Source organism: Convolutriloba macropyga, chromosome 4 (assembly GCF_964194025.1).
Source record: "Convolutriloba macropyga chromosome 4, txConMacr16.3, whole genome shotgun sequence".
NCBI classification, from domain to species: Eukaryota; Metazoa; Xenacoelomorpha; order Acoela; family Convolutidae; genus Convolutriloba; species Convolutriloba macropyga.
Genome location: NC_134471.1, coordinates 66,585,285 through 66,599,414, shown reverse-complemented (window position 1 = coordinate 66,599,414; position 14,130 = coordinate 66,585,285). Strand labels below are relative to the sequence as shown.

Below are 14,130 nucleotides of genomic sequence, written 5' to 3'. Positions count from 1 at the left end.
CATTTGAAAAACGGATGTGTCTGTGTAGATGAGAAGAATGCAATACCAAACTCGATGAAAGATGCCTACATAGAAGCCATACACGCATCGCATCCAGGAAGCTGTGGCGTGACCGACATATTTATCCACGCATGGTGGACATATTTATATATATATATATATATATATATATATATATATATATATACGTCGTGATTTGCTGTCCAAAATGGCAACGGGAAACCCATGTGTGAAAAATGGTGAAAATTTAAAGTCTATTATTCCTTCTAGCAAATGGGCACCTTTAAAGTTTTGGAGGGTTCCTTAATAAAAAAAATCAGATAGATTTTCGGTCCGATTGGCGGTTCCATTTACAGCCAGAAAAACCAAGAAATAAATTTGCTTTCATCTTTAGACCGTTTTTCAAAAGTTCTATCGGCCGAAGTATTCGATAGAGCAAACGGACAGAGTGTCCTAACGTATCTTCAAGATTATGTATTATAACATGGTGACTCGCTCATTAAAAATAGATCACTTTGAGTGTCAAATGGGTCAGCAAAATAAATTTTTTTGCAATCAAAATAATATACAGCTCATCGAAGCTCCAATTCACGACCACAGAGCAAATGGTCCAGTAGAGAGGCTAACTCAAACGGAAGTGTATTTGTAGATGAGAAGTTTGCAATACCAAAATCGGTGAAAGATGCCTACATAGAAGCCATACAGGCATCGCATCCAGGAAGCTGTGGCGTGACCGACATAACTATCCACGCATGGTGGATATTTATATACATCTTGATTTGCTGTCCAAAATGGCAACGGGAAACGCATGTGTGAAAATTGGTAAAAATTTAAATTCTAGTATTCCTTCTAGCAAATGGGCACCTTTAAAGTTTTGTAAAGTTCCTTATGAAGAAAATCAAGTCGATTTTTGGTCCTATTGGCGGTTCTATTTACAACGAGAAAGACCAAGAGGTATATTTGCTTGCATGTATAGACCGTTTTTCAAAATTTTTATCGGCCGGAGTACTCGATAGAGCAAACGGACAGAATGTTCCAAAGTATCCTCAAGATTATGTATTATAACATGACGTACCTCGCACAATAAAAATAGATCAAGCTAAGTGTCAAATCGGTCAGCAAAGTAAATCTTTTTGCAATCAAAAAAATATACAGATCATTCAAGCTCCAATTCACGACCAAAGAGCAATTGGTTTAGTAGAGAGGCTAATTGAAACAATTAAAAGCCGTTTAGCGTGCAAAAAAACCGCGGAGCGAATTCAATTTCATTTAAAGGCTTCAATAAATTCGATAATCTACCAACGACGAATATGTCGCCAAATGACAATCAATCTTTCCCATTTGAAGCTTTTTGGACGCAAACCTATTTCTCCTCTTAGCGATATAACTACATAATCAAACCCAAATACTCTGACATATTGACCAATTTAAATTAAATAATTAGATTTAGAAAATGTTCGATGTGACGAGCCCACTCCTGGGGACCTCTGGTAGGCAAACCGAATTGACCTTGAATTCGAGCACAGACCCAACAGTTTCACTCAAGATGCTTTAAAAAGACGTAAAAATGAGCCGCACAAGAATGACGAGTCTTACAACATCTACAGATAGGACTACCTGTACCCTGGACTGAGGCTTCCCTATTCCTAAAGCTCGCAAAAAAAATCTCCAAAAAAAAATCTTAAAAGTCGTTGTACGATTTTCTTGCTCCTGGATCGTCAGTGGTCGAAACAGGCAGTTAAACATCGATAATTAAAGATCCGGCAGAACGTGAAGTTACTCTACGTAAATCGGACTCGGCCAAATTCGGGATGGAAGCTGAACGGCTAACAGATCTCAAAGAGTATGTGAACCGAAGGCCAAAGGCACCCACAGTGAAAACAATCGAGGATCTGATACAAAAACACGCTCGAGATGCCAGAAGAAAGATAGAGGGCGGCAAGAAAATAAAACATCGCCGATTTACGGATGATTCGATCTGCGTTTCCGCTGTCCATTCGAATGTGCTGAGAGCGCTGCAAGTACGAATGTCAATGATGCCAAAATTTATGTATGTGCACCCGCGCCGCAACAAAAACCTACTCAATATACATCTATAAAATTGAGCCAATCATTACACAGCCCTCTCAAAGACCGAAAAAAAACAGACCACAACCAACACCAACCAGAAATCAACAAGCAAAAGGCAACGCACATCGCCCTCAGTTACTGAGTCCGACGAATCAATGAACTCGACTCAAACATGCCCTTCGACTGTCACAGCGAAAAGAGTCCCATACCGTCAGAAAAAACGTCGATTATTTAAAAAGAAATAGATTGAGAGCAAAAGTTTTATCTCCACGATTAAGGAAACCACTGAGCAAAATCCGGAAGGTCCGGAAACAAATATTCAGTTAGGAACATGTTCACCAGATGTGCCCTATCCTACACAATACTATGTTTCTCCCAATTATGAAGAAACAATTATGACAGTGAGAGAGGCCGAATGTGCTACGGATTCAGACTCTGATTAAAACATTTGAATCAAAACACATATTTTATTATTTATATTAACCAGTACATGTTTATTATTTTTCTGATATAAAATAACTGTATCTTTGATAATTTTGACAGGGGGAAATGTGATACATTGTACATTTCATATGGTAGAAGAACAGGCTTTCGGAGTCGACCCAAGGATGGTTAGACCTCGTTTTCGCACATCCAGTTGCTTTCCCGTGGTGTTGCGGCTGCCACGTATACAACAAAACCTTCACATGCAGGAATTGGTTTTGATATAACCTTTTTTGATCAAGCATTCTCAAAAGATTTTTGAAATCATTCGAGGAGTGGATTTGACTATTGGTTATAAACAACTCCCTAGACTACATCAAATATATTTTTTTTGCAAACATAAGAGATTTATTTCATTGGCTTCGCCTTGCAGTACGTTGAGACCTCGATTCAGGTGTGACTAATCTCCTCTCGAACACTCAACAGGTAGTTTTTATTTAGGCATGGATCCAGCGACGCGAGACAAGTTTGACAAACTGATCAAGGCTGCCAAACAACGGGGATCAACAATCATCATCAGTTCTCGCAAGATCGAAGGTAGGCTAATATTAGCCCGGGTCACCGATCGTGTAGCCTTCTTGAACTTCAGACTAGAAACATATATGAGCTCTTTGATCTCATACAAGGACCATACACATTTCTTCAGCATTGATTCTTGCGCTTCATGACCCGGGCCCAGGTGTCAACGCTAAAAAACGCAAAATTTAGTAAGATTGGCGTTGAATGCGTTAAATTTATGTAAGATCTACGCTTGAGCGTATATCTTACATAAATTCAACGCATTCAACGCCAATCTTACATAATTTTGCGTTGAATTTTGGCGTAGATCTTACATGTTTATCGTTGAATTTTAGCGTATATCTTACATATTTTGCGTTGAATTTAGCGTGGATCTTACATAAATTCAACGCATTCAACGCCAATCTTACATATTTTGCGTTGATTTTTTTGCGTAGATCTTACATAATTAGCGTTGAATTTTATCGTAGATCTTACATATTTAGCGTTGAAATTTGCGTAGATCTTACATAAAATCAACGCATAATTCAACGCATTCAACGCCAATCTTACATGTTTTGCGTTTAATTTTGGCATAGATGTTACATATTTCGCGTTGAATTTTAGCGTAGATCTTACACAAATTCAACGCATTAAACGCCAATCTTACAAATTTTGCGTTGAAATTGTATAAGATCTACGCTAAAATTCAACGCTAAGTATGTAACATCTACGCCAAAATTCAACGCAAAACATGTAAGATTGGCGTTGAATGCGTTGAATTATGGGTTGAGTTTATGTAAGATCTACGCTAAAATTCAACGCTAAATATGTAAGATCTACGCAAGAGTTCATCGCAAAATTGCGTTTTTTTTATTTGTAAAATCATTTTTTTTCACTGTTTCGAACCCTATATTGCAAAGGTGAAAAACATGAGGTCACAAAATCCAATTCAGACCATTTTACCATTTCAAATTTTTCGATTTTTTTTACTGTTTCGGCCCCTATACTGCAGAAGTGAGAAAAATGAAGTCAGCAAAAAATAATCTTTGAGTGCTCTCTTGCGGTGCAAAAACCATTTGAGACCATTTTAGGAATTGAAATTTTTTTCCAAACGTTAAAAAAAATTAAATTTTTCCCAGTACGCCTCACATGGTAAATGCGTTGAATACGTTAAATTTATGTAAGATCTCGGCTAAATTCAACGCGAAACGTGTAAGATCTACGCTAAATTCAACGCTGAATATGTAAGATCTACGCTTTATAAGTATTGCGGCTCTCAAGGAAACCAAAGTATTGTGGCACAATGGTAGTTCGAGTCCCATACGCAGTTGGAGGTCAGTAGTTCGAGTCCCATACGCAATTGGAGGTTAATAGTTCAAGTGAACGCTTTGATTTTTTGTAAGATCAACGCTAAATTCAACGCAAAAATATGTAAGATCTACGCTAATTTCAGCGCTAATTATGTAAGATCTACGCTAAATTCAACGCTAGTTATGTAAGATCTACGCTAAATTCTACGTTAAATATGTAAGATCAGCGGCAACTAGCGTTGACAAGTTGGAAAATTCATCACCATTCCTTACATATCTTTGCGTTGGTTTTTGTCTTTAAATTCAACGCAATCAACGCAAAATTATGTAAGAAATTTGCGGTGTATTTTCCAACTTGTCAACGCTAGTTGCCGCTGATCTTACATAGTTTCGGCCAAATTCTTCGGCCCGGGGAATGGTTTATCGATGATTTTTTTAACCTTATACTGGGGTCATATATGAAAACTTGCAGGCATCATGTATGATTTTTTTGGTTTCATAAAGGGATGTTACTAAGAAATCGAGTATGGAGAGTGTGAAATCAAACAGGATCCTGGAATAAAATCAAAAAAATTTCAGAACAGGAAGGAGCTGTTTTCTCCCATCTAATCAATGCTGCACAATCTGCACTTTTCCCCAGTATTCTTACCCGAAATTGTCACTTCTTTCCACAAGAGCTGTTAACAGCAGAGAAAATTGGCAGAAAATGAGAAAACATAATTTGTAAAAAAAATCCTTAAAATAAACACTTGCTTTAGTGATGGTAGAATTGGCTAATAAAAGCAAGTTGAAACTTACATTGAACCTTTTGAAAGACTAATTAGTTTGTAAAATTTGGGATCTAACCTAGAGTATATTTGCTGAGTGAATAATCAGAACCAACTTGTTGGAGTGAAATCCAATTAATATATTAAAAAAACCAAAAAGCGGAACTTGCTTTGCAAAGTCATAAAATTGTCAGAAAAACAAAGAATGAGGTACAGAGGTTATTGTATGCAATTAATGCACTTTGATAATAGCAGAAAAAAGAAGAAGAGACTTAGAGAAAACCAGTGATTCTTGTTCGGAATTCTTCCCAAAAACACTTAAATTGAAGTACTAAATGCCCAGTTAGTATGAAAAATAATGACTATGTGTTCCTTGTAAATAACCACACGTTGATAGGATTATTTTAGTTTCCAGGAATTGTAAAATGGTTCATCTAGCAAAAAACAGAGGAAGAAAAGAGAAAGGAAAAACTTAAATTCTGCTTCGAAGTATTTCTCCAAGGAATTAGTTAGAAAATTGTTTGTTTGCGAGCTGATGATAACCAACAACAAGAAGAGGAAACAAGCTAAAAGTGAAGGAAACTTTTTTGCCAAGCATATGGCAGGGAAAATTGAAGCAGACTGTATGGGAAAAGAAATCAGATTTACCAATTATTTTTCTTTTGCGAAAGGTCGCAAAATATATTTTTATAATTAAAAATTAATTTTTTAAAGATATAATTCTGCAAGGGTTTTGAATTTTATGCAGAATTACCAGACATGCTAGGCGCCACGACAGTATCAAATAAATCCTTGAGGCTGTTGACTGCATAAAGAATTGAAATTAAAAGAAACTGAAAGGAAATTTTGGTTGTTTGTTATTATAGAAGTAGAGTTTTAGATCAAAAAATTGGCAGGCAAGCATTCAGGGCAACCATTGGAATGATTTTTCGAGAGTTAATTTGGTTTTTGCAAAAGAAATCCAGGGTAAAATTTAGGAGATAATGCAAATAATTGTTGGAGTTCTTTTTTTCGAATTATTTTGGTCAGTTAAGTATATCAGGTGAAAATTTTTAAAGTCGAAGTGTCTAATTTAAACTTGTGTTAGGAAAAAATAACATTACTATAATTTTGATAAAATTACAGTGGAATAAATCGAAAATGTCAAGAAAAAGAAGCAACAAAAGTATTTGAAAAATCAAAAGGTCAAAAAGTTTGAAGAGGGATTTCAGTCGAAAAAATGAGTTACGAACTAAGTTTATTAATTGAGATTTGTTCACAAATTATTCATTAGAACTCCTTCCATGGCTAAGCTCTTTCCGAAGCGCAGAGAGGAACCCAAGGATAGTTTGCAACAAAATCAAATGTCTAAATTTTAGTGACCCCTCACACTCAAATCTTCATAACTGAGCTTCCACGAGGCTAACTGGCCTCAATTTTTAACTGGTGACTCCTTGAAAAATTTTAAATGTCATTAAAAAAACAACTGTCTGGTTAGGAAACCAAATCTATTTAATTTCCCTTTTGTTTCCCAATTTCATTCAATTTTTGTATCATTCAGTGTTAATGTATTAACAGTGACAAATACCGTACACGGAAAAGGAGTAGGAATAATTGAGTTTTCCTCGTCCATTTCTTTAAATCATCGCAATCGTAAAAAAAATTGTTTAAAGTTATTTTAAAACAGACATTGCTGCATCATAATGTGAGGCAAAGTCAGCCGTAGGATAATTCACAAACATCGAGAATTGGGAACTAATGTAAAAGAGCAAGCATTTAATTGATTCAGTATTGTTGAGCATGAAACAATGTTGGGCATATCATTTTTAGATAATTCCTAAAATTAGCAAACAAATTAAACCTCGCAACTCCGGTAATCTTGAGCAGATTCTTACATGCGGTAAGTTGCATCTTTTGACTGACCTTCTACGCCAACCAATGCCATTATACCCTAGTTCAAACTGTTCGAAATAAAATGATACGTTACTTATCGCGGATGAAATCAGATAAGGTTGAGTAACCTTTGGCATAAGAAAAATCATCATTTGTCAGACAAACGCGAACGGACGCGAGAACAAGCAGGAGAGAGAACGCTCAAGTGGAGCAGATGGTTCTCAGTGAAACCAAATTTAATTAATTTTGGTGAGTTCTTTGTGAACTATAGTTGACTGGTCGCACTGATTGTAACTGCAGAGGTGACCAAAATCATTTGTTGCAAAAATTATAAGTTTCTGGCCAGTAGGAGAGCTACAGAGAGGCAGAAGTTAGTATCATTATTGGGGTTAGGAAGTCAATTGAATGAGTTTTGGTTAGTTGTACATAGATTTGTTTAACTGGTTTAATTTATTGTGGATCAAATAGTGTGTGGTTAGTTTTGATAGAAAAATTACTTTTTCATTGTTGAAGTTATCCTATTACTGTTTCTGGGTTTATCTTTATTGGTTGCTGATTTCACAATTTTTGAAAATTAATTCAATTTTACGGAGTGAGGCTCAACAACAAGAGGAACCAAACAAATCTGTCGGAACTTTGATAGAGTTTTGCGCACTAGCGAGTCCCCAGCCAGAAGCCTTCTACCGACAAAAATACAAAATTCTACAGTCATAAAGTATTAAGAATACAAGTTTTAATCTAGCACTTAACAATAAAATTTTTTCCAAGGAACTTTAGCTTCATTATGACGCAGAGGTTTACCCCAAAATTTCCACCTTAGTAAAATTGGCTCGAGAATCAGATACATACAATGAAAGAAATTAGGAGACATCCTTTGTATCTTATTTTTCGCAAAAGGGGTTCCGCCATTTTTGCGAAATAAAAGAACATTCGGAACGAAAAGTAGGTTACAAGTCTTGTAGCACGTTTCCGCTCAATTTAGGTATCTATTATTCGCATTAAAACTATCTCAGCGACTAATTAAAGGCGCGCATTTTGAGCATGGAAAAGTGGTTTAATACTTTGTAAAAAGCACTTTAATAGATTTAATTGAAGCTTTCAAAGCTTTAAAGTGATTTATATACATGCAACCACAAAAACTGATTTTTTTCTGAAAAATCCCTCGCACATCAAAGGCTTTGTATATCAATGTGGGACTGGTCTATTTTAATAAGTAGTAATAATTAGTACTAATAAGAAGTATTAAGTAGCCATAAAATACTATAAGTAGTAATAAAGTAGTATTAAAGTACTACTAGTAGTATTAAGTTAGGCTTAATTAATTAAATAGTAATTAAATAAGGCTTAATTGCTGATTATATGCAAAATCGAGCTACATTGCTTGCAAAAATTGATACATAAGAGGAGCTGATGCGTGATGCAAGCCGTGCGAAAAATAGGTTATAAAATTTGTGCTTGTATTTCGCGGCTAGGATTAGGACACTTTTGCGAACACGGGCTAATTTCCCTTCCATTTTGCCAGTTTCTGCTAAAGTAGCTATTTTCTGCAATATTGTTCCACCTTCAATGTATAACATGGTAAAAACGAACACGAGATACACGCATCGGGCATATCTGCCCGTGCCGATTTGGGTATACCTCTGCGGCGTAATGATATGAATTTGTTTTGAAGTAAAATATAAAAACTCGGCCAGATATCATTTAGGCTAATTGCAGCTTTCGTTTCGATTGTTAAGTTTTGCGACGTACCTACAGCCTTTATTTTTGCTGTCCAAAAAATTTAATTACATGAACCAGCCATTGTAATTATTTAATTATTTCGATTGTATATAAAATGATTAGGTCTGGTCCAATACAAAAAAACATGGAACAAAAAGGTAAGACTCACTGAAAAAAACAAAAAAAGAAACAGTAATACAACCTATTGCTTAAAGTGGTGAATTTTCAACGCAACTCTGACATAAATTCATTGTTTGACAACACGTTCACTGGATAATTAGACTGGATTTTTCCGCTGCATAGTATAGTTTTCATTGGTGGTCAGCACAAATCATACATAATTTCAGCTCCAAAAAGTTGAGAGCTTATATTTTATAGCTTCAATAGGTTTCTTCCTTCTTCCACAAAGTCTACACCAAGAATTCGGATATGAATCGAGTATTGCCCACCCCCCCCCCCCCCCCCCCCAAAAAAAAAAAACCAAAAAAAGAGTCTTTACACTGGTTAAATACTTTTTGGTTGCTATTTAGCTTTACCATCGACCTGTACGGGTAAGCAGGCTCTCGTGCTGTATCTTAACATAGTGACCTATTACATAAAGACTCATAATTTTTAAGTGGGTGTCGACTAAAATCACTTGTGGGCAGAAACAGAACAGATCTAATAAATGAGCCAGTGGATTCTGCAGATTTTTCAGAATGGGAGAGCTCAGCTGACACATTCTGTATACTGACTAAGGGATCCCAGTTTTTCGAGGGCACTTCTCAGGCACTGAAGGCAGAACACGGGAAATGCGTCACTGTCACTGTCAAAGTGAACGAAATCGGTGAACAACAACCAGAGAATGGAAATCAAGAGCAATTTTCAGCAGGTCAGACTTGAACTATCGAAAAAGTACAACTTTTGGGTACGGTGCTATAGAGAAATTCTTATTTTATTCTTATTTGAAAGCATGTGGATATTTAACCTTAGTGTTTAAATCAGAATAATTTGCAAACTTGAAGAAATTGATGACTTTATATGGCGGGCACTTAATTTCTAAAGTTATCATAGTTGCAACTCATAAGTCTCAGTAATTTTTCAAAATTTCAAAGTCTCACGTAGGCAGATAAAACTTGAGTAATCACATGTTACCCACCCATCCAGAAGTGACCTCTGATCAGACCAAGTCCAACGCACACGGTGTGTTCCCAGACCAAAATTACAGGGTCTAGGATTTGGATCGAGCGCACTTAAGTATAATCACAGGTCACTTCGGTCTAGGTATGGTCTGATCAGAAGTCACTTCCGGATGGGAATGGTCTGATCAGAGGTCATTTCCTTCTGAGTTGGTCTGATCAGAGGCGGATTCAAGCGTACATTAGTCTGATCAGAGAAAATTTTGAGTGCAATTGGGTCTGATCATATTTTTTCTTTTGATTTTTGGTTTTTTTACCGAGAGATGTTGGCTCTGCCAAAAGGCAATAAAAACCAGCATTTTGATCAGAGGCACATCTAGAATCTGATGGCTTTGATCAGAACCAAAGCGGTGTAGCTGATAGAAAATACAGGTCCCTTAAGAGGAAATTTTGATTAACTGTAGAATACGACGTTTTTTATGGAAAGCTGTCCACGTTCAACCATTGAGACCGAAATATGCACTAAGGCTAAATAAAATTTTTCTCAGCAGTTGGCTTTTCTTTTCATTATCAATATTATAGTATATTATATTTTAATATGGTCTTTTCATTAGATTAATTTAATACCGAAAACATCATTTTTTTAATGAAATGAATGTATTATAGCAAAATTAAAGAAATTCGGTCATAGTGAAAACCGTTAGCTGATCAGACTATTTCAAGCGCATGTCAGGTAGGCAGATAAAACGCATTTCAAGCGCATTTCAAGCTGAGTGTGATCAGAGGTCATTTCTGTCTGGGACAGTCTGATCAGGGGTCACTTTTGAGCCCATTTCAGTAAGATCAGAAGTCACTTCGTTCTGGGGATGGTATGGTCAGAGGTCTGTTCCGGATGGTAATCGTCTGATCATAGGCCCCTTTCCGAGCACACAGTCGTATGACCAGATTCAGTCTGGGGATGGTCTTTTGACCGCAAGATTTCGCGATGATAGTATGGTAATAATAATATAATGTTGGAATAATATCTCAAGTTGATTGAAAAAACCAATTTCTGAGATTTTTCTGTATTTTCTAGTGGTGTTTTCCTCATCCTTTCTCATCCGGAATGGTGACCGGCTAGGGCGGAGTTACAAACAAACAGCTATAGGAGAATTGAGTCAGAGTAGTCAGTAAAAATCCGCGCCAAAGACTCTCCCCAATTAAAACCAAACAAAACAAAACAAAAAATTATGTAATATAGCTGAATTACTGATGTTTCCGAATGAAATACGACCTTCGATCTTTTTTCCAAAGGAACGTTAGGGAGACGATTCTGATTTTTTCCAACCTACATACTACTGGTAGTCTAGGATAACAGTTTTGTTTACTTTAAACAACTCCTTGACCCGATACAATTTCTATGTTTTTGAAAATATAAGCGACTAAGTTGATATTTGCGAGTGAAAAATGAATTTTTTCCCAGGAACGTCAGGCAGACCATACTTTTGCAACCTAAATAATACTGGTATTCTGGGATATCATTTCGGTTTACTTTAAAAAATTCGTTGACCCGATAAAATTTCTTTATTTTAGAAAATATAATATGCGAATAAGTCGATATTTGTGAGTTAAATACAAAATTTTTTTGAAGGAACGTCAGGCAGACCATTCTGATTGATTTACAACCTACATACTACTGTAAGTCTGGGATATCAATTTGGTTCAACTCTTTGACCCTATAAAATTTCTATGTTTAAAAATTTAATAAGCGAAGAAGTGGAGAAATTGGTCTGATCATTTGCTTATTTGGCCTGGGGATAGTCTGATCAGAGGTCATCTTAACCGCACAATCGTCTGGACGATGGTCTGGAGTTGGTCTGGAAGATGTTTAGAAAATGGTCTGATCAGATGCATTTTTGGTCTGGGTTCAGGTAATCTTAAGCGCGCAGTCGTCTGAACGATGGTCGGGCGCACACGGTGCTTCGAGTGCACTTTAGTCTAATCAGAGGTTACTTAGGACTGGGATGGTCTGATCAGAGGTCACTTCCGGATGGCACCTCAACCTGTGCAATGCTGCTTTAAAATGCTTTAGGCTATAAAGACGGTGCCGATGTTTGAGCTTGCTTCGATATGTGCGCTAGAATTAACTCCTTTGTTTTTTTTTCAAGACGAGTCACAGCAAACGGTTGAGCATACTGACATTTTTGCCGGAACTGCCGGGCCCAGTTTCGTACCCCCACCCGCTTACGAGCAACCAGCTTTCGATGAAGCGACATTCCAAGATTTGTTTCCTTCATCTCAACTGCAGCGCAAATTTTCAGCTGGTCTCTACAGACACATGATCTTCAGTATTCCAAAGAATTCGGTTAGGCAAAGTGAGCTGTTCGCTCAGCTGAGCAGGATGACGAATGAGAGGATGCTTGACGAGTACAGTGTGAATACAGCATCACTCGAGCAGATAGTGCTTCAAGCCGAAAATGAGCTGCGGCAGGCACAAAGTGTTTGATTGCCCGGAACAAACTCTGGGACTTTATCAGTACTGGATGCAACTAAATAAAAGTTTTTTTGGTTTTCAGTGCTGCTCAAGTCTAACTACAAGTCTAAACTACCTTACAAGTCAAATCTAATTTTTCAAAAAAATATTGAGTGGTTTTGAAAAGGTAACTTGATCACAGCTCTTAATCAGTACTGAAATGAGACTTGTATTAAGACTTGCCCAGTGCTGAAGTTGGCCTGGCAAGAGGTTCGGGTTTCAAAATCGGATCTATTCTATCAACTTTAATTTATACCACCTTGTTTGAGGCGTGTCCTTTCAGAGATGTTTTTGGTTCTAATTTTTAAGAACATACTGGTTTAGAAATTTAATACCCAAGACCAACCTGATTTGTAAAACTGCTAGTACATTTTTCCACGGGATTAAGAATTCTTCGCTGAATTAAAAATTTATCCAGACAAGCCCTGACCTTCAATTCAAAAAAATTTTCGTCGACAAAGCAAAAAATAAGACCTAGAATGGACAATGAATGGACCAGGAAAACCATTTAGAAAGAAACGCAATCAAAACAGTAAAAGCAATGTTAAATTGCCGCATATGAACAAAAAATTACAATCGAGAATACGAATTTTTGTCCAAACACTGTTTTCTCACTCTGCTTTTAAATTAATATGAATAAAATCACGCAAAAAAACCACGCGCTTTATTGCTCACTGTTCTGCTTCCTTTTTCAGCTCCCACTTGCTACCTGTTTTGGCGTGACCAAAACCACTACTTCAAAAATAATCAAAATGTGTGAAGAGAACTTAAGAAAAGCAAGTATTCCGGAAATGACTCGACGTAGAAAATTGAAGAACCTAACTGACGCAGTGAATCTCCTTCATAATTACCTCAATAATTTTCAAACAATAACAGGAAAAGTAGAATTTGAAAAATGTTTAACATCAAATCTGATAAAGCATTGGATAAAAATTGATTTCCAAAGCTGCGACTAGAAAACCACCATTGGCACAAGATTTTGCGACACGATTTTTTTCCATTCCTTCAACAAGTAACAATATACAGAAAACCAAATTAAAACAATTCCTGTTCAGATCTCAAGAAAAAGAAAAGAAATGGAGGGCGAAGTCAACCAAAATTCTATTCTTTAAAAAAATTCAAAAATAATTATCCAAAAAATTCTTAGTCGCTATTTACACAAACCTTATTATGGTGAAAAAATCTTTTTATTTATTCTGCTCAGTCATTCACCCAACAAACACCTGGTGAAAGCAATTTAAACGACAAATATAGAATAAAAATTTATCAATTATTTTATTGTAAAGTTCCTTGTCCAGCCTTCAATGTGAGATAATAGAAGCAAAAGTATATATAGCCCTAAAGTGAAACACGATGGACACGAAAAACTGTAGCAAGAACGGCAACATTTGCAGAAACAGGCATAAACGAAAAACAGGGAACAATCGGCCAAAAGTTGCTTAAAATACTTCTTACTGCATTATCTTTAACTGAGAAAACTCAAATATAACATCGATTACATGAAAAGCAAACTAAAAGAGTCATGTAAACTAATTTGAAACACAAAATTCCCCCGCTGCTGTTAAGATAATTGAAGAAAAATAAAAAGATGCCAAAACACTTCCGAACTGGCAAAATGGTAAAAGATAGGACAAAAGTGAATCTAAAATTGTATTAATTGCTTCAGATAGCCAAAAGTGTTTCAAAACTTACTATTACAAGTTAACAAAAACGAAACAATATGAACTTCTTCAACTGAGAAAAAAAAAGTTTAAACTAAAAACCGCTTTGAATATGCC

At 36.2% G+C, this 14,130-nt stretch overlaps 1 protein-coding gene across 1 annotated transcript in view; it reads left to right on the top strand.

Annotated features, from left to right (window-relative positions):
* The window catches only part of LOC142338138 (phospholipid-transporting ATPase ABCA3-like), a 52,069-nt gene that overhangs the window by 23,466 nt on the left and 14,473 nt on the right, over window positions 1-14,130 (top strand). Inside the window, exons 4-6 of the mRNA XM_075387772.1 lie at window positions 2,995-3,090; window positions 9,420-9,593; window positions 11,988-12,319. Of these exons, the coding sequence (XP_075243887.1) occupies window positions 2,995-3,090; window positions 9,420-9,593; window positions 11,988-12,319 (602 nt within the window). The remainder of the gene's footprint in view (window positions 1-2,994; window positions 3,091-9,419; window positions 9,594-11,987; window positions 12,320-14,130) is intronic.